This window comes from Sminthopsis crassicaudata, chromosome 2, assembly GCF_048593235.1.
Source record: "Sminthopsis crassicaudata isolate SCR6 chromosome 2, ASM4859323v1, whole genome shotgun sequence".
NCBI lineage: Eukaryota > Metazoa > Chordata > Mammalia > Dasyuromorphia > Dasyuridae > Sminthopsis > Sminthopsis crassicaudata.
In genome coordinates this window covers 59,899,198-59,918,726 of record NC_133618.1, presented here as the reverse complement: position 1 = coordinate 59,918,726, position 19,529 = coordinate 59,899,198, and the positions used below count along the sequence as shown (strand labels likewise).

The 19,529-nt window shown below is 55.1% G+C and overlaps 2 protein-coding genes across 4 annotated transcripts; both read left to right on the top strand.

Annotated features, from left to right (window-relative positions):
• The first annotated feature begins 91 nt into the window (after positions 1-91).
• Positions 92-9,766, top strand: E2F4 (E2F transcription factor 4). The gene is made up of 10 exons (XM_074286488.1): positions 92-361; positions 1,001-1,110; positions 1,250-1,411; positions 2,697-2,740; positions 4,633-4,694; positions 4,961-5,243; positions 6,408-6,593; positions 7,864-7,911; positions 8,545-8,589; positions 8,711-9,766. The coding sequence occupies exons 1-10, from the start codon at positions 221-223 to the stop codon at positions 8,824-8,826; spliced, it is 1,197 nt and encodes a 398-aa protein (XP_074142589.1). The 5' UTR covers positions 92-220; the 3' UTR covers positions 8,827-9,766.
• Positions 9,767-10,026: 260 nt separating this feature from the next.
• ELMO3 (engulfment and cell motility 3) lies at positions 10,027-19,515 on the top strand. Of its 3 annotated transcripts, XM_074286478.1 has the most exons (21): positions 10,027-10,179; positions 10,393-10,493; positions 10,841-10,881; positions 10,984-11,056; positions 11,403-11,453; positions 11,594-11,763; positions 14,351-14,450; positions 14,551-14,702; positions 14,793-14,871; positions 15,018-15,068; positions 15,743-15,865; positions 15,947-16,078; positions 16,200-16,301; positions 16,480-16,588; positions 16,857-16,993; positions 17,085-17,248; positions 17,999-18,111; positions 18,202-18,306; positions 18,461-18,543; positions 18,894-18,980; positions 19,069-19,515. In XM_074286478.1, the coding sequence occupies exons 2-21, from the start codon at positions 10,416-10,418 to the stop codon at positions 19,279-19,281; spliced, it is 2,163 nt and encodes a 720-aa protein (XP_074142579.1). In that variant the 5' UTR covers positions 10,027-10,179; positions 10,393-10,415; the 3' UTR covers positions 19,282-19,515. The 3 variants fall into 3 exon arrangements, with proteins under 3 accessions (XP_074142579.1, XP_074142581.1, XP_074142580.1); XM_074286480.1 differs by lacking the exons at positions 18,894-18,980; positions 19,069-19,515 and adding an exon at positions 18,740-18,887; XM_074286479.1 differs by lacking the exon at positions 16,200-16,301 and having other exon boundaries at positions 10,029-10,179.
• Positions 19,516-19,529: the final 14 nt, after the last annotated feature.

Sequence of the window (19,529 nt, the reverse complement as noted above, 5' to 3'; positions counted from 1 at the left end):
AGAAAGGGAATAGCATAAGGTCCCTGAAGGCGCCAGGCACTCTAGGAGGCTGGTCGGTAGGGGCGCATGCGCATACGCGCGGCCTCGAGCTCCGCTCAAACGGAAGTGCAGAACGGAAGTGTCGCGGCGGCTGCCGGCCGGGCACTGAGGAGCGGAAGCGGAAGTGGCGGCGGCAGGCGGCGGGCGCCGGCCTGGCCTGGGCTTAGGGAGGCAGGCTGCCATGGCGGAGTCCGGGCCGCAGGCGCCGCCGCCGCCGCCTCCCGGGACTCCGAGTCGGCACGAGAAGAGCCTGGGGCTGCTCACGACCAAATTTGTGTCGCTGCTGCAGGAGGCCAAGGACGGAGTCCTCGACCTGAAACTGGTGCGAACCCGGCTCCGAAGTGGGGACCCGGGGAGCAGCGAGGGCCGGAGCGCATCCCGGGAAGCGGCCGGGGGAGATGCCGAGGGGGCGTCAGTGGAAGCGAGCGCTCCTGCCCGCCCCCACCTCTTAGTCCTTTCACGCTGTGCGGCGAGCGCCCCGGGCTCACAGAGCTTGGTCCCCAGGCGTTGGCATGTGGGCCCCGTTATTTCGGAGCTCTTTGAGGGCAGGGCGTGCTTTTGCTTCTTTTATGGGGGGGGTGTCCCCAGCCTAGCACAGCGCCCGACACATAGTCGGAGCTTAATGGACACTTGTTAGGAGAGAAGTGCTTCCGCTCCTGGAAGCGGACACTGGGCCGCAGTCGGGGAGAGGGGGGAGGGAGGCACGGAGGGGAGCGGACGGGGCTGGGACCAGTGACCGCCTGGAGAGAGGAGCAGCTCCAGGAAGGGGGAAAGCAGGTGAAGGAGGGTCTCCAGAAGAGAAGCCGGCTGGCATGAAGCAGTTTTGGAGCCCGGGGCAGGAGTGTTTGCCACCTGTGGAGCACAGGTGCAGGGGGCCTCCAGGAGTGGCTTGGAGGCCATGACCCTCCTAAGAAGACGCTCTGAGGGGCTCTGGGCCGCATCTCCTCTTTCCTTCCAATAGGCAGCAGACACCTTGGCTGTGCGGCAGAAGCGGAGAATCTATGACATCACGAACGTCCTGGAAGGGATCGGGCTGATTGAAAAGAAGTCCAAGAACAGTATCCAGTGGAAGTGAGTCTGGGGAAGAGCTCTGGGAGCGAGGCAGGTGGGAGGGGGAGGGCGGGGCTGGGGGTTGCCGGCCCTGGGGCAGAGGCGCTTGGGAGGTAGGCCCGGTCTCACGCCTCTCTCCCCACCCGGGGATTGGATGTAGGGGTGTGGGACCTGGCTGTAACACTAGGGAAATAGCAGACAAGCTCATCGAACTGAAGGCTGAAATCGAGGAGCTTCAGCAGCGGGAGCAGGAGCTGGACCAGCACAAGGTGTGGGTCCAGCAGAGCATCCGGAACGTCACTGAGGACGTGCAGAACAACTGATATCCTTCCAGGGCCTCCCTCTCCCTCTGCTCTTTCTGTCTGATTTTCTCCACATTCACCGTCCTGGGTTAGATCAGGATTCACAGCGCTTTTCTTTTCTTTCTTTTCTATTCTTTTCTTTTCCTTTCTTTTCTTTCTGAGGCTGGGGTTAAGTGCCTTGCCCAGGGTCACACAGCTAGGAAGTGTTAAGTGTATGAAATTAGATTTGAACTCAGGTCCTCCTGAATTCAGGGCTGGTGCTCTATCCACTGCGCCACCTAGCTGCCCCCAGAGCGCTTTTCTTAAAACAGCCTGTGAGAACCATCTGCCTCTGATTTTGAAGCTTGGGGAGTTGAGCCACCTTGGGTAAAGTAAACGGCTTTAAGTGTCCAAAGTGGACTTCCCTGCCAGGTCAGTGGGGTTGAGCTGCCAGGCCCCGGGATTAGGAAATCAGCCATTTAGGCTGGGCAAGGCAAGGGCTGGTCTCGATAGTGAAGAGATACGGTCAGGCCGCACCCTGAAGAGTTTTGGGTGTTAGCAAAGATAGAAAATTGCAGAATAGTTTTTAAAAAGTAGACTAAAAGAACAGTGCCAGTACTAAGGGTTCCTGTTTTCTAGGGCTTTGGGGTTTACAAAATATTTTCCCTACAACAACTCAATGAGGAAAGTAGCATAAGTATTACCTCCATTTTACTGAGCAAGAAATAGCTCCAGAGAGGGGAAGTGACTAAAAGCTTTAGCTGGGATTAAAAACCAGGGCTCCTGACTCCAGGGCCATGTGCGTTCTATGACACCATGACTCGGGAACCCCTCAGTTCAAATGTGACGCTGGCTCTTCGTATTGGTCCCAGAACCAACCTCTTTCCTGTCATTCCCTCAGTCTTTTGTGTTCCTGTCACTAAGCTAATTTGACAGCACATCTCCCTGGCCCGAGCCCCTTTGGGATGGATGCTTGTCACTGTCCCTCCTGCTTGAGCCCTCTGTGCACTCAGATTAAACTTGTCAGTACTTTCTTGGAGACTCTACCCTGGTCTGGACACTGCATTTATTCTCGTGCTTGTCCCATGTCTGGCTTGAATTGAAGGCAAAGGCAAGGAGCTGATGTCTTTGCTTTGGGGATTTGCCCTTTCTGTGGATTTGACTGTAGTTGCAGGGTTTCTGAATTTGCCCTCCTTTGTACCATGTGGAGCTCCAGAGCTGGAAGGAAGGTACAGACATTCTCCCTCATTTGTCTTAGTAGTCTAACCTGCGCGGCCCCCCACCCCTCCCGGCAGACTTTTGGCTCTTCTCCTTAACTCCTGGTACTTTAGCTTATGTGACTCATGAGGATATCTGCAAATGTTTTACGGGTGAGTGAGCAAACCTGGATGGTTGAATGCTCCCTCTTCAACATTCCCTTCCCCCCCTCCATTCACCCAAGCAGAAGTGGAAGGTTTTCAAGGGGAAAGGGTCACTACTGTGGTGACAGATCAGAGGACTGATCTGGCAGCTGTGGCAACTTTGTGGTCTGCAGTTCAGAATGTGGTGATCTGGCAGAGGTGGTAGGGCTAGGACTAGGGGTGGAGGCTTGCTACTCTTGCCTAAGTAAGTTCCTCTTTGTTCTGCTTAGGGAAAGGAACTGGGAGGTTGGTCTTGAGTTCCTGGGGATTCCCATTTATTGGACACCCCATGCCCTGACTTCCAACCAGTTGCCCATGAAAGCTGTGACATGTCTGTGAGCAGGGTAGGTGTTGTGGGTGGCTGGAGCTTGGAGAAAGCTGAAGCGACCTTAATATTCTTCCATGGTGATACCGTGACCCGCCTAAGAGAAGTCATTGTTCTCCACAGAACTGGTGGTCACTGTGAGCACCTGCCGGGTAATGGGTGACTGAGGAGGAGTGTCTGTCAGATGGAGGTTGTTGCTAGTCAGTGCATTTATAGCTCGGGTTCTATGGGGGGAAATACTACCTGTGGTTTTCCTTCATCAGTAGAACAGAGGCAGAAGGGACATTAAACACTGAAATTGAAGAGGAAGTTATCTAACCCTACCTCATTTTATAGATGAATAAAATGAAGCCCAATGTTAGTCATGATGGTGGATATTTATGTAAGACTTTACAAATATTTTACTCTTACAACAATCCTGGGAGGAAACTGAGGCAGACATTAAGTGACTTGCTTAGAGTCACACAACCAGGAGCGTCCAAGGCCAGATTTGAAACATAGGTCTGACTCAACTGCAACACCGACCTGGTATCTGCAGCAGAGGAACTGATTTGTTTTAAGGTCATGTGTCAACTTAAATGACAGGGCAGGCACAGGATTTAAAACCGGGCCCCTTCACCTTCCAATTTATTGTTTTCATTATGCTATGTCATTTGTGATAGAGGATGACTGTAGCTTAATCAGGACAAAGTAGATGAATGTTGAGGCAGATGGGAAAGAGAAAGTAAAATCTTGACCTCAGGGCTGTTGGACCTGCAGGGGTTTGGGGCCTAGGAGTTGGACCTTGACCATGGCTGTATCTGTGACGCTCCTGCTTGCTGAGTAGCATGTTAAAGTATTTGATAAGGAAGCAGTCCCCAGCAAAGAGGCCAGAGCTGGGAGGTCTTCTGACTTTCTCACTGCTTCCCTATCATTTATTCTTGGTGTGATTTTTATCCCTTTGTCATCTGTGTGCAGAAGGGCCTTCTCTGCAGAGTTGGAATGAGTTTGGGGAGGCAGTTGGCTCTCTGACTTGGTGTGGTCTGAATCTCAGTATATGAGGATTCCTGGCCATGAGAGGCAGAGGGTGAAGGCTTTGTTTTCTTCTGTTAGGGGTGATGTATTGGCTGTCTTAGGGAGTGATGTGGATCATTTAGCTTTGGCTTATCCAGATTGGTTGGGTCTCTGGGCAGGGTTAGGCCCTTTCTTCTCATATTCTGGGGACCAGCGTTTGAAGTTCCAGGCAATACAGAATGAAGGCTTATACCCAGGTAGGAGCTTGGGGAAAACAGAACCAGAAGTACACCAGAAACTTTCTGGGGAGATCTTCATCCTTGATTCAGGATTTGTGTTGTTCATCATTCTTGGGACTCTTTTCTTGAAGAGATTGAGACATTCCAGCCTTCCACAAAGGAAGCTAGACTGATTTTGGTGGGCTGAGGTGAAACAAAATCCCTCATAGCATATCTACCTGCTGTGGCTTTAAAACCCTTGTCTGCCCTCAGCCTTTGCAGCCAGAGGTCCTGTTTTCAACTTCAACTTGCTATCTGTGTTCCAGGGGACACTCTGTTGGCTATTCGGGCCCCGTCAGGTACCAGCCTGGAAGTGCCAGTCCCTGAGGTGGGTGCATTTTGGAGAGGGGAGGCGGGCACAGCGTGCAGAGAGCACCAGCTGCTAAGGCTGATAAGTCGGGAATAGGGTGGGTGGAGCAGGGGAGGGCATGGAGAGAGAACTGACATCTGGAGAGATCCTGGTGGCAGAAGGGAGGCTGGCTGAAAGGGGGTTTCTGAGCTTTGACACATGAGGCAGAGGCTCTCCTCTTGGCCAGGCTCTTCTCTCCAGTTGCCCTTGCTGTCAGCTCTGAGCCAAGTTCTTTGGCTCCCTAGGGCCTAAATGGGCAGAAGAAGTATCAGATCCACTTGAGGAGTACAAGTGGTCCCATCGACGTGTTGCTGGTGAACAAGGACGCGTGGAGCTCTCCCCCTGTAGTGGTCCCTGTGCCTCCTCCTGAGGATCTCCTTCAGTGCCAGGCAGCCATTCCTTCCCCTCCACAACCAAGACCAGCACCCTCTCAACACCAGGAGACCTCAATCCCCAGCAGCCCCCGTCCCTCTACTCCGACCACCACCCAGGACCAGAGTGCCATTGGGCAGCCTTCAGCCAGCCCAGGTAAGAGTCTAGAGGGAGGAAGGAGCCTGTGCTGGCTTAGACAGGACAGAAGTATGGAAGGTCAGCTCAGATGAGACTTGGAGCCTCTGTTTGCATCAGGTGATAAAATTTGGGTCTAGCCTCCCACCTCAGGCAGAATTCTCCAGGACAGCAGGGAGTCTCAGCTATGTTATGTGTGACCTGGATTCCTTTGGAGGTAGTCTAGGGAGATCCATAAGCCTTGTATTGGAATCAAGATTTTAGGATGTAAAATAATATATGTGATTAATAAGGAAACCACTTAGATTGAAATCCAGTTAGCAAAATATATTTTATTTCCCCCCCAATTATATGTTATCAAAATATAAAAAAAGAAAAAGAAAAAAAAAAGAAAAGCATATTCACAGAGTCCTGGCTCTTAATCAGAGGAGCAGAAGTTCCCCAACTCCCCTAAGGCTGGGAGAAACTTCCTGTGTTCAGAGATCATCTGAAGCAGCCCATTTGTACTCTGAGCAATCCCTGAGTGTTAGAAGGTCTTCCTTGTAAGTCTTCTACACCTCATGATGGAATCACCACATTGAATAAGCCCAACCCTTCTGAGATAGTCCTGCAGACATTCAAAGGCAGGAATTGTGCCCTCTCTTTTCTAAACTTGATAAAGATCCTTAGCTCCTCCAGTTATCCAGCAGTGGCCTCGTTTCAAGGTCCCTCAGCTGGCTGTGCTCCTGTGGCCAAATTGTGACTTGAGCTAAGGCCATCCTTCCTAACATGTCCAGCCCTGAAATCAGGACTTGGGGATTCACTGCCTCTAGGCTCCTCTCAGCATGCCCTCCCCATCATTAACTTCCATGGCTGATTTTTGGAAACCCAATGCAGCAATTTATCCTATTAATGTCCATGTTAATAAAAAGTCCTTTGTTTTCAGAGACTTTAGTACTTCTCTTGTTCTGGAAACTTACCAATAATGGAAGAGCTTCCAGGGCCATCCTCTTTCTGATCCGTACCATTGACCCCAAACTCCCTGAGACTTAGCTTCTTTCTAGATTCTCAGTTGTATTTCCTTGGTCTTTATAGTGGGAAGGAAGTAGTGGCTGAATCAGCCTGGTGGAGGAAATTTGGGGACTCCTTGCTTTGAAGATGTATTAGCCTATGGCTTAAACTGTGGGGTGGCACATGGGGGTATAGTTGCAGGAAGCAGCAGCGGCCCTGGGACCGACAGCAAGGATGCCGGTGTCCTCAGTACTCTCGGCACCGTGTCCACTGCTGCTCTGGACACCCAGCCACTCCAGTCCTCGGCCTCACTGGACAGCAGCTCCATCTTGCCCAACCCTTCTACCTCTTTTGAGCCAATCAAGCCGGATCCTACAGGCAGTGAGTATTTGCTTGGACAGGTAGGGGGAGGAGCAGTGGCTCATTGTGTCTCCTGCTTCTTCCACTCTCCTAGTGAGAGACAGCAGAGCAGAAAGAGCCATCTGGACTGATCTAGTCCAGCTCCTTCATTGGATAGAAGAGGTAACTGAAGCTCATAGAATGACCATGCATTATGGCAGAGCCAGAGCAAGGACCTCTGCCTGATGTCTGTCACTATTTGTCCCTATGTAAATTTTGTCTTTGGTGCTTAGGCGGGAGAAGGGGGCGTAAGCTCCTCAAAACCCCTTCTTCCTGATGGCCCAGGAGGCAACACAAGAGGCTTTTCCAGGGGTCCTAGAAAGATGCTCTTTTATAGTCATGGTCCCAGCAGCAGAGCCTCAGACTGGGTCAGTCGCAGTGCTGATAGAGTGCCTTCTGCACGGTGACAGTTTGCACCCTTCATATTAATTTCCTCCTCTAATTCTCCAGCATCCCAGTAACGTCAGTGGGGGAGATAGACTTCCCTTCCCCTTGCAGAGATGAGGAAACAGGTTTGGTGACTTGAGTCAGTGCACCCAGAACCATACTAGGCTCCAGGCTTACAGCCAATCTTCAGACCTTACCACATGGGGAACCCTGTGCTCAATACCAGAAGAACGCCATAAAGCTATTCTTAGACTCAGTCCCTGCCTGCAGGGATCTTATAGTCTAGGGTGGGAATGAAACACCAGCTCCGTGACACAGTGCAACTTGTTAGAGGGGTGCAAGACAAAAATGCTGTGTGAGATCCTAACCAAGCATGTCCCAGAAGGGGGATAGACACGGAAGACATCTAGACTTTGGGAACTGTGAGGAACAGGGCAGGAGAACAAGCTCACACAAGGGTCTGTGTGTATCTGCACTGGGTGGGGGGAAAGAGGAGGGAGGGGCCCATTGAGAATAGAGGGAGCACAAGCTTCTTTTTCCCTCCCACCTCTTTCCTCTCAGGTCTTAGTTTTCAAGTTGTTCAGGTGAGCTACACTCCTTAGAGAAAGAAGTGGTCAGGACTGGAACTAGAGTCAGCCTTGAATTTATGTAGACTCTTTGAGGGCTGTTTGCTGGTGGCTTTGAGACAATCAGCAATAGCATGACTTGGGGGAAGGAGGAAAGATGGCAGCAGCTGCCCTCCTGATGTTCTGGGAAGAGGTGAGATAGAACAGCAGCCTCAGGCCTACAGGTCCCTTGTGGTATTAAAGTGCGAGGGGTTGGTGGGATGTGGGTGTGAAGGTCCTGACTCTGGTTTTTATTTCAGTACTGGAACTCCCCAAAGAGCTGTCGGAAATGTTCGATCCCACGAGAGGTAGGGGCCCCAGCCAGACTCTGCACTGTTCTCCCGGCGCTCTTATTGCCTCCTCTTGGGATGCTTCCTGTCCTGCTGGGGCAGAGTGGGTGGGGTGGCACTTGGACCCTGGGTGGGCCTGGGTTTCAGTCCTGCCTCAGACACTTGCCTAGCTTGCTGGATCTCTCTTGGACTGTTTCCTCATCTGTGAACTGAGGGAGTGAAGGTCCCTGTGAGTGCTAAGGCTGTGATTCTTTGGCCCAATGGGGGCAGTCTTGCATCTCTAGTGGGGGGAGCATTTCAGTAGGACCAAGGAGACAGTTGCCCACCCAGGCTAGGAAGTCTTCTCAGATATGCCTCTTTGCTCTCCAGTTCTGGGCCCAGATTCCACTCCTTTCGGCTTATTGGGCTTGTCTAAGCCTAATGGCCTTTTCAGTCAGCTGGCTGACCAAAGGGAGGTTTTAGGGGTAAAGTCTGTGGGTCAGAGGTACAGGGGACAGGGACTCCCATCTCCAACATTGCCCACATTTCCAGAGCTTCCCTTATCCCGGCCACCCCTCTCCCTGCTCCCCTGTGGCCCTGGTTCCTGCTGCTCTCAATAGGATTTCCGAAGTGGGAGCAGGAGTGTGTACCAAAAGCCTTTTCCCCTTCCAGAGTGCATGAATTCCGGGCTGCTGGAGGAGTTGATGTCCTCAGAAGGTGGGTAGCCTAGTGGGGGTGGGGCAGGGCTCTGGCCAGTCCCCCCAATGCCTGCCAGCCTAGGGAGCGGGCAGCCAGACCCCGGGCCCAGGCTGAGCCTGAGCTGCTTTCTCTCCTGCAGTGTTTGCCCCTCTGCTCCGCCTCTCTCCTCCCCCTGGAGATCACGACTACATCTACAACCTGGATGAAAGCGAAGGCGTCTGTGACCTCTTTGATGTGCCAGTCCTCAACCTCTGACTGCGGCCAACCCTGGGGCCGTGTGCAGACAAGACTGTTTGACTCGGGGTTGCTTTGGTCTTCCCTTCTCCCCTTTTGCCCACTGTCCAGAGGATTGCCGCAGATACACTGACCGCCAGGCCCGTACAATCCCCTCTCCCCAAATTGCACAGTTAGGGTCAGAGGTTTCTTCCTCTGGCCAGCTTATCCATCCACCCTTCAAAAGGGGGAGAGGGGACTCTTTTCCCCAAATGTCTTTATTCCCTGTCAACAGGCAGCCAAAGCATTTGCCACGTGCCTCTCTTTCTAGGGCCAGAACCCTCGTGTCCCCCCATCTTTTTTTGCACCCCAGACCTTGTCTTAGAACTCAGGCCCTCTGCCCCAGAGTGATACAGTACCTTAGTTCCCATCACCAAGGCTACCCTAGAGACTCTTCCCCTCTCTCTCCTTTTGCTGTCCATGCTCCTCCCCCCAGGGCCCCAAAGGCCAAGCCCAGGGCCAGGGTGAGGACACAAGGCCAGGTGTAACAAACCAACCACACAAGGCCCATCTCCGGAGTCTGAAGCAGGCTCCCCAGGAGTCCAGAGGCCCGAATACTTGTAGCAAGCCAAGCCACACTGTCCCCTTGCCAACAACACCCCCTTCACCCACGTGTCCTACTTGCTGCTCGGATTGAAACAGATTCATGAGACAGGCCGAGTGACTCCTCAAACTGGATGGATCCTCATCCCTGAGCCCCCACCGGGGGGCTCCCCCTCTAGTCCAGGGCTGCAAGGAGGCCCTCCTCATCCGGGACATGTACTACCCCTTGCCTCCAGTTAGAAAGTGTTTGGAAAGAGATTTAGAGAGATTTACAGGAATGAACAGATTCCTATATAAAGATTATTTTTATACTTTTTGCAGTGTAAGGAAATTGCCTGTAATATTTGTACAGTGAATGAATAAAAACCATGCCGAAGGCTGTCGTGATCCCTTATTTCAGCCCCCCCTGGGAAACAGAGGCCCAGGAATTGTGTCCAATGGACACAGCTGTGCTTATGGTGCGGGGAGGGGGGGGGATTGTGGGAAAGGCTGGTGGGGGGCAGGGATTCTCCTTGCCCTGGCCCCGCCAACAAACTTTATCCCTTGGAACTTTGTGAGCTTGGCTTTCCACCTGGGTGTCCTGGGATAGGGTAGTCTTCCCATTCCTTCCCCAGGCCGAGCCTCCGCCTTCACCGGTCGGGACTGGGGGCGGGGCAGGGCTGGGACCAGCCCAGCCCAACCCAGGAGCTCTCCTGCACCCTGTGCGTCCCACCCCCGGTACTCCAACCCGGAACTGCGGGGCGCTCCCCAGGGAAGGACGCGGCGTCCGGGGAGTCGCGGCGGGTGGGCCGGGTGAGTTCTGGAAGCCCCCGAGCCGGACCTTGGGCAGGCCATGGAGAGATCTCTGACCCCCAGCTCAACCCCGCTGGCCGCGGACCGGACCGGGCGGGGGCGGGGGCGGGGGCGGGGCCGGGCAGGACGGGGACAGACCAGACCTGTCCCGGCGCGTCTCTGGAATGCGCCCGGCCCCGCCCGCGCTGACCCCTTTCCTCTGTGGTCCGGCAGGCAGCCGAGCCGGCGTGGGGGCCATGGCCCCCCCTAAGAACGTGGTCAAGATCGCTATCCAGATGCCGGGGGCCATCCCGCAGCTCATCGAGCTAGACCAGGTAACCTAGCCTCTACACCTGGGCCCAGACTCGGGTCCCGGGCACGCCCCACATGCCTCCCTTTTCTCCACCCCCACTCGTGTCCTTGCTTGCCCCAAGCCCTGGCACTCCCGAGTCGTAGGGCCATAGGACTTGGGGACGGGAGCCCCCCTAGAGACCATCTAGTTGGAGCTGCCGAAGCCCAGAGCGGGTCAACGTGGCCATTGCCCTCCGGCTCTTCCCTCCTCGCTCTCTCAGCCCGGCTCGCGTATTCAATCTACACCCCGCCGTCCTCGGCGGTGCTGACCACTAGCCCTCCACCTGTGGCCAGGGTGGGTGACCCACTACCGCATCCCCTCCCCCCGCAGGCCAAGCCTCTGGCGGCAGTGCTGAAGGAAGTCTGCAACTTGTGAGTGCCGGGGCCTCGGGGTGGGATGGGCGGCCGGGGAGCTGGGGCTCGGGATGTGGGTGGGTCGCGGGTCGGAGGCTGAGGGCGGCTCCCTCCCTGCAGCTGGAACCTGAACGACCCCGAGCACTACGCCCTGCAGTACGCGGACGGCCATCGGAAGTACATCACTGAGAGCGTGAGCGCTGACTGACCCTGCTCACCGGTTGCCCTCCTGCCCTCCCGGCGCCCTGCTGAGGCTCCTTACCCAACGCCACCGCCTGGAGCTCAGCAGTGCCCGAGTGCCCGCAGGAACTGTCCGTGACTCACCCCTGCCTCCCTGACCTCACCTCAGCTCACCCCATGGCTCCTTTACCACCTCACCCGCCACTTTCCCTGAGCCCCCTGACTGAGCCCCCTCCGGCCGCCGACGTCTCACGCACTTCCCGCTGACTGGCCCCATCACCGACCCACTAACGCCCGGTTCTTTGCGCCCGCGCCCGTCGTTTAAAGCATCTTTCTGCCTTCTTTTTGGTCTCTTCCAGAACCGATCGGAAATTAAGAATGGGAGCATCCTTTCCCTCAGCATTGCACCGGTACAGACTCCCCATCCCCGTTCCCAGCCCCCTTTGTCAAGCCCCTGGCGCTCTTCTCCGGACTAGCATTTAAGCAATTGCTCCCCTTCCCGGTCTGGGGCCCCAAGCTCCAAGTCAGGTCTCCTCCTTTTCTTGGCCAGGACAAAGAGGCACAGAGACTTCTGAGCGCCCTGCAGAGTGGGAACCGGGAAGTGAAGAGGGAGGCTCTGAGCCGCCTGGCCCTGCTGGCTCCGGATCTGACCTTTGCGGGAGAAGTCATCAACCGAGATGGGCTTCAGCGTCTGGGGGCCATCATCGAGGATGGGGACGAGTGAGTGCTGGAACGGGAGCCCTGGCAGGGCTAGCCCTACTCAGCCAGGACCGCGGGGTCCCTGTAATGTTCCGCCAGTGGGTGAGATTGGCGTCTCTTCACCTGTGGGACACCTGCACCTCGCTTCTCCTACTCAGTAGCTGGGGGTCGCAGGCAGGGCTTTTTTCCCTCTGGGGCTCAGTTTCTTCCTGTGAAAAAATGAATCTCAGAGATGAGATTTCCCTGTGCCCTGCCTAACAGGTGGACATTCTGCCTTCAGCTCGTTCCAGGTGTGCTTCTTTCCCCTGATAATTGTTAGGCTGCCTTTCCTTATGTCAAGTCTGGGATTTGACAGCTCCCATCCATTGCTCTTTTTTTCTGCCTTCTGATGTAGCGAGAAGCTCTTTCATTCTCCAAATACATACTCAAAGACAGCATTCCCCTTAATTTTTCTCTTTCCCAATCTCAGTTCCTTTGACCAAACCTTCTTTGGCCAGAGGCCCTTCTCCTTTGGACACTGTCCAGTTCATTAAATCAGTGCCCTTTCTGAAATTTAGAACAGTACCTGACCTGGACACAAGACAGAAGGATTTAAACCTTCCTAAATCTTAAGCGTATTGCCTGTTTAAATATTGTCTCATTGATATTTTTTGTCTTTATATAACCTAAGTTTTGGAATGTGTTCTCTTACCCCTTCCACTCTAGAGTGATTCTGTCACTACAAAAAGAATTTAAAAGTGGGGGGAATGGTCCAAATTTGAATCTGAGAGGATATTCAATGTCTCCTAACCATTTGCCAGCCCACTTCTGCAAAAAAAAAGGAGGGGGATACATTTTTCTTATGTCATCTTCCAGACAAACTTGGTCATTAGAAGTACACAGCATTCAGTTTCATTGGTTTTTTGTTGTTCTCTCATTTATAGTTCTGTACTCTTTGTTTATATTATTTCTCTAGTTCTCTTTACTTCGTTGTATCATGTCTTCCCATGCTTTTCTGCATTGATGTGCGATGGTTGAGCCGTGGCCATTTGATGGAATGTGTCTAAAATCTCATGAGCTTTTTTGTCTACTAAAACTCTTAGGTCTTGTTCATATGAACTGTTATCTCATCATTGTCCCTTCTTCTTGCCCTCTCCCCTGAGTCACCCTAAGGTGTTATTTTTAAACCATGTGTACGTCTGTCCTGGATCTGTGAGTTCCTCCATGGATTGTCATCAACTCATCTTTGACTTAATGGTTTTAGAGATTTTCTGGGACATTTTGAGGTTTGGGTGATTTGCCTATGTGACCACATAGTCTGCTGAGTTCAAGACTTTCTGGACTACAAGACCCAGCTTCCATCTACTTCACTGCCTTTCACCACTTATCCCTGTTAATGGGTATCTTATACACTAAGAGGCAGCTGGGATGCACAGTGGTTAGAGCACTAGGCCTAGAGTCAGGCCCTCCCGAGTTCAGACCTTGCCTTTGATTCTAGCTGTGATCCTGGACAATCACACATGTGTGCTTCAGTTTGTGTGCTTTATTTCCTCAACTGTCAAGTGGACATAATAATAACTACCTTGCAGAATTGTGAGGATCCAGTAAGTTAATATTTGCAAAAAAGAGCTTAGCTCAGAACCTGGTACATAGTTTGCTTGTTCCACTCTGCTTCCCTATATGTGGACCCAAGTTCTAGTGGGCCCAGAATCTTCAAAGTTCCTGACTCTGCCAACCGACATGTTACCCCAAGATTTGATAAGGGTGTCATTTCTGACTTTTTCCAAGGGACTGGGAAAGAGCAGAGTAGATGCCTGTGGAACTCCTCTAGAGACCTCTTTCCAAGGGAATGTCAGACTGCAATGAGCACTTTTGTGGCCAGCTATTCCGAAAATTCTGAATCCATCTCTTGTCTGGCCTCTCATACCCTCCTTTCCCTAGAATGCAAAAAAAAAAAAAAATTTGTCAAGTGCTTTGCTAAAATGATGTCTGAAGTTATCACCCTGATTTAATTGTCCCCCAAAATAAAGGAAATGAGTTGCAACTGGAAAGACCTGTTTCTTGGTGCTCAAGCTGGCTTTTTGTGACTACTGTACCCTTTTGTAAAAGCTCACTCACCAGCCTTCCCTTCACGTAACTTGAATTTTGCTAAGAATCAAAGCTCAGGAGCTTAGTCTGTGGGCTCCACTCTCTTTTCAGCCTTCTTCAGTCTGGCTGATGATCCTGGGACATCAGGGCCTCACAAAGAGCAGCTTTGTGTTCTTTGCTAATCTGTTTCCCTGCTTATCTGGGATCCCTAGAAACCATTTTTATTTTCTCCTTTGTGATCCAAAGGTCATTCTGGGAACAACAAGCCATAGTCAAATAAGGGATGGGTAGTTCTACCTTCTCCCAGTTGCCAATTGTCATGATTCCATCCACCTGGAGAAGAGATTTTGTTTTTTCCTGTGATCCTCCTCTTTTCGGTTAAATGAGAAGGCCCTGGGCGTGAGATAGCAGGTTTTAGTGGAAAGTCCCAGCCCCTCATTGAACTATCTGGTCTTGGGGTGTCTCCACCCCTGGGCTTCAGCTGATTTGTAAAAGGAGAGAACTGGAGCAGACTCCTGTGGTTTTCCATGTTTCCCCCCAGTCTAGGAGAGGTCCTGGCCCACGGACTGAGGGCCTTCTCGGAGCTCATGGAGCATGGCGTGGTGTCTTGGGAAACTCTCAGCTGCAACTTCGTCAAGAAGGTGGGGACGGGAGAGGGCAAAGGTCGGGGGACACAAGGAGTCAAAGGGGGGGCTGGGGCTATCTTGCAGTTCGGGGCTGACTTTATTCCCTGTACCCCAGGTGGTGTCTTATGTCAACATGAACCTGATGGACGCCTCGGTGCCACAACTGGCCCTGGGCCTTCTGGAGAGCCTGGCCCTCAGCAGCCCCGCCCTGGGCCAGCTGGTGAAGCAGGAAGTGCCCCTGGACCGGCTGCTGGTGCATCTGCAAGTGTAAGGGTCTGAGCGGGAACCGGAGGGCTTGGGGCTGGCCGCTGGGGTCCGGACTCTCGTTGACGCCTTCCTTGGTCTCCTCGCTCTCAGGCTGAACCAGCCGTTACAGACCAAAGCCATGGCTTTGCTTACTGCCCTGCTGCAGAACGCCAACTCTGCAGATCGACAGGTGAGGGCGAGGCCGCGGGGGCGCAGGGGCCGCGGGGGACGGGGGGGGGGGGCGCAGAGGCCGCAGAGGGGGGGCTGCGGGGGACGCAGAGGCCTGGGGGGGGGCAGCGACTCTTCCTGCGCTCATTCCTTCCCTTCCCCTCCCAGGCCATGCTGGACTACTTGTGGCGGAAGAACCTCCGTCAGTTCATTTACAAGGTGAGGCTCCACAGAGAAGGGAGATAGGGTTAGGAGAGCTAATAGGTTAGGATAGCGGAGAGCTCAAAGCCCTTTAGGGTTATCCGTTGGGGTCATTCTCCGGGATGAGAGAGGCGGCGGTTTTATGGCCGCAGGTTCAAGCCTCGCCCCGCCCCACACGCAGCCTCCGTCCTGCCGCTGCCCCTCTGCTCGCTGTTTGCGGAGGAGTCCGAGGGGACACGAGTGTGGGGACAGGCAGCTTCATACCAGGGAGCTGAAGCTGTGACAACCCGAGTCCCCTCCCCTCCCCCCGCCCCCCAGGCCTTGCAGCGGACCCTCTCCCTCCGCCCAGTCCTGGCTCAAACCGTCCCAGGACGACTCTTCCATTTCTTTTCCTCCCTCCCTCTCTCGGCAGCGGGGCGCTTAGTGGATAACGCACCAGGCCTGAAATCCGGAGGATCTGAGTTCAGTCCTTCTCAGCCGTCGGACCCTAGCCAAGTCACTTAGTATCAGTTTCCCCATCTGTGAAATGGGGATGATAGCGCCTTCCTCCCAAGGCTGCTGAGGGTCCAAAGTGCTGAGCGTTGTGGGGCCCGGCACACAGGGGCCTGTATCAGCGCCCCGCCCTCCCTTCTCCCTCTTCCCTGGTGGTCCACGAGGGGCGGGGGCCCTAGCGCTCTTGTCTCTCTCCCCAGAACATCATTCACAGCGCCACGCCGCTCGGGGATGAGATGGCCCACCACCTGTACGTGCTGCAGGCCCTCACGCTGGGCCTTCTGGAGCCGCGGATGCGCACCCCGCTGGACCCCTACAACCAGGTGCCCCGTCTGGGAATGCGTCAGCCTCGCAGCGGGCGCTGGGAGCGAAGGCCCGGGGTGACTTCTTCCTCCCGTCCTCAGGAGCAGCGGGAGCAGCTGCAGGCCCTGCGCCAAGCGGCCTTCGAGCTGGACGGGGAGTCCCAGGGCAGCGGCCTGAGTGCTGACCGCCGCCGCTCGCTCTGCGCCCGGGAGTTCCGGAAGCTCGGGTTCTCTGTGAGTGCCCCCTGCTGGCCCCGGCCCCCCCTCTCTCCCCGCCCCTGGGGCTGCCAAGGTCGGCCTCGCCCTTGCTTGTCTAGATCCTTCTCCCATGAGGTATCTCTGTCCCCTTCCCTAGAACAGCAACCCTGCGCAGGACTTGGAGCGAGCCCCCCCAGGGCTGCTGGCCCTTGACAACATGCTCTACTTTTCCAGCCACGCCCCCAGTGCCTACAGCCGGGTTAGTGACCCCTTTTTTCAGTGCCCGCACCTCCCCCTCCGGTCCCTGGTCCTGCAGAGCTCTCCTTCTCCCCCACCCCCGCCCCACCCCCTTCTCTTTATCTGGCTTTGCCTCGTGTCCCCTCTGCCCCCTCCCTGGATGAGGCTGACCCCCCTCCTTCTCCGGCCGGCCCCACCAGTTCGTGCTGGAGAATAGCAGCCGAGAGGACAAACACGAGTGTCCCTTTGCCCGGAGCAGCATCCAGCTCACTCTGCTGCTGTGCGAGCTGTTGCACATCGGGGAGCCCTGTGAGTCAGCACCCCCCTTTTCCTGGTTTGCGTTGCCCACAGGACAGGGGGAGATGGTGGGCAGAACGGTCCCAGTGCAGCTTATCTTAGTGGCCAAGGGCACATCCGACCCTCTGGGGCACAGGAAGGGGCTCTGGGCCAGCCCTGGCCTTGGGCAGTGTTAGCCAAGGGCCCTATAGGCACCCCCGGAAGAACTGGTGGGGTGGGAGAGCTGGGAGCTGCTTCAGTGGTCTTACTGAGCCCCTCTCCCTCCTTCGCCTCCTCTGAGGCTCTGAGACCGCCCAGGACTTCTCCCCAATGTTCTTTGGGCAAGACAACAGCTTCCAGGAGCTCTTCTGTGTCTGCATCCAGTTGCTCAACAAGACGTGGAAGGAGATGCGGGCCACGCAGGAGGACTTTGACAAAGTGAGGGAGGAAACCTGCGGGCTGGGGCTGGGGGGGAGGGGTTGTTTGGAAGCAGGGGGACGTGTGGACACCGAGGGATCTTCGTTCCCAGGTAATGCAGGTGGTTCGGGAACAACTGACTCGAACCCTGGCCTTGAAGCCGACCTCTCTAGAGCTGTTCAGGACCAAGGTGAACACCCTCAGCTACAGCGAGGTGCTGAGGCTCCGGCAGACGGAGAGGATGCATCAGGAGGGCACCATGGCCAGACCCATTCTGTGAGCCCCTGGGGAAGGAGTGGGGGGCAAGCAGTGCCCGGAGCCTCCCCCTCTCAGACTCTGCCCCCACTCCAGTCCCTGTCTGAGAGGCCCATCCCTGCCAGCAAGAGCTCGTGGGGCTCAGAAGGGACGTCACCGTGTACCACCTCTGGGGCCTGTAGATGTGGGAACTCCTTTGGGTAGTTAGGATGAGAGGTCCCACAGCCACTGAGGCTGGACCTGGGATGGCACCTAAATGGTAGTTTCCACCTCCGAGATAGTCGTAGAGTCAGAATTTGAACCCAAGCCTTCTCATGTTAAGATTTGCAAGCACTTTCCAAGTTCTGGGAGGAGAGCAGGCAGACTAGGATCCTGTTTTAGCAGAGAAGACGAATATCTGGAGTCACTGCTGCCGGGATGGGGCCCAAGTTTCAGACTCAGGCCTTTGGCCTCCTGCTGGCAGGGCCACAGTCTGATGTGTCTCCAGCAACCCCTTGTCCTGACTTTTTGGTGTCATGGACACCCTGGCTGCAGTCCGGAAAAACCTAGGGATCCCTTCTCAGAATCATGTTTAAATAATTGAAGGAAAGGCTCAATCTTTAATAAAAACAAAGGTATATTTTGTTTCCTTCCACGCTCACAGATGCCCTGAAGTCTCCCCACAAATTCTTGGGGGTTCCTGTGGATCCCAGGTTAGGAACCCTGCCCTGTGGGCTGCCAGCTCCCTGCCCCTCATCCCCTTTGTCAGCTCCGTGCCTTGCCTGCCCACAGGGAGCTTCGGGAAAGGCTGAAGCCGGAGCTCTTGGAGCTGATCCGTCAGCAGCGGCTGCTTCGGCTGTGTGAGGGGACGCTTTTCCGTAAGATCAGTAGCCGCCGTCGCCAAGGTCAGTGTGTGTAAACTGGGGGTCAGTACAGGAGGGGAGGGGTCTCAGCTTAGCTTCCTCATCCACCTCTCCTTCCCTCTGTCCCTGCAGACAAGGTCTGGTTCTGCTGTTTGTCCCCTAACCACAAGATGCTGCAGTATGGGGATGTGGAAGAAGGAGCAGCCCACCCTTCTCCAGAGAACCTGCCTGACAAGCGTATGAGGGCCCCGAGACCCCGCAGGAGGGATCCCCATGGGACTGCCACTTGGGGTTGGGATCCCGAGCAGCTCTGGCCCCCAGCCCTCCCCAGCCTCCCCTTCCCCTTGCAGGGTGACCCGTGGTAACTGTCCCTGACTCTCCCTCCACACAGTCCCTGTGGCTGAGATGAGGGCCCTACTGCTGGGGAAGGACTGTCCCCATGTTCGGGAGAAAGGCTCCGGGAAACAAAATAAGGTGAGGATGGGCCAGGGCAGCCTGGCTTTTGCTGCTTTGCGGGACCCCCAGCTCCGCTGGCCCCTTTCCTTCTAGCTGGGGCAAGGGGGAGGGCTATGATCTGCTCCAGAATTGTGGGCTGTCACCAGAGAGGTGGCCCTGGGCACAGGGAAACCCCGCAAGTTCACAGCCTCCACCTCAGTTTTCTCATTTATAGAATGGAGACACTGCTCGCCCTGCTGGTCTCCTGGGCTGCCGAGAGTGAAGCCCTTGGGTGCCTTAGAGCAGCAGGAGAATGGTGGGTCCATCCTGGGGCTAGCCCCTCCGGGCCCCCTCTCCCTCTGCCCTCATGGGAGCCCTCTTCCCTTCAGGACGTCTGTGAACTCGCCTTCTCTGTCAGCTACGATGCTGGGGAGGAAGAGGCCTATCTCAACTTCATCGCCCCCTCTAAGCGGGAGGTGAGTGGGGGGAGGCCCGGGGCGGGCTGGGAGGGCTGAGGGCTGGCTCTCGAGCAACAGAGGACAAATCCCTGTGGCCCACTCCTAGTTCTGCCTGTGGACCGACGGGCTGAGCGCCCTGCTGGGAGGGAGCATGAGCAGCGAGCAGACGCGGATGGAGCTGGAGCTGCTGCTGGCCATGGAGACCAAGCTCCGCCTGCTGGAACTGGAGAATGTGCCCATCCCCGACCAGCCTCCCCCTGTGCCGCCCCCGCCCACCAACTACAACTTCTGCTATGACTGCAGCATCGCTGAGCCTTGAGGCTGGGTGGGGGAGGGTTTCTTCCTTCAGCTCATTCTCAGGGAAGGCAACGGGGCTCCTGGGGGGTCTCAGGATGATAAATTAGTGGAACAAGGTGGAACCTCCCTTTCCCCACCTCCCTCTGCCCAAAAAGAAGTCACATCTGCTGCTATTAGGGTAGAGGGAGGGGTGGTCACATGACTGGACACCCGATGGGTGGTCACTACTAACCAATAAAGCCAGCCCTATTCCTCAGGCCTCTGTCCTTG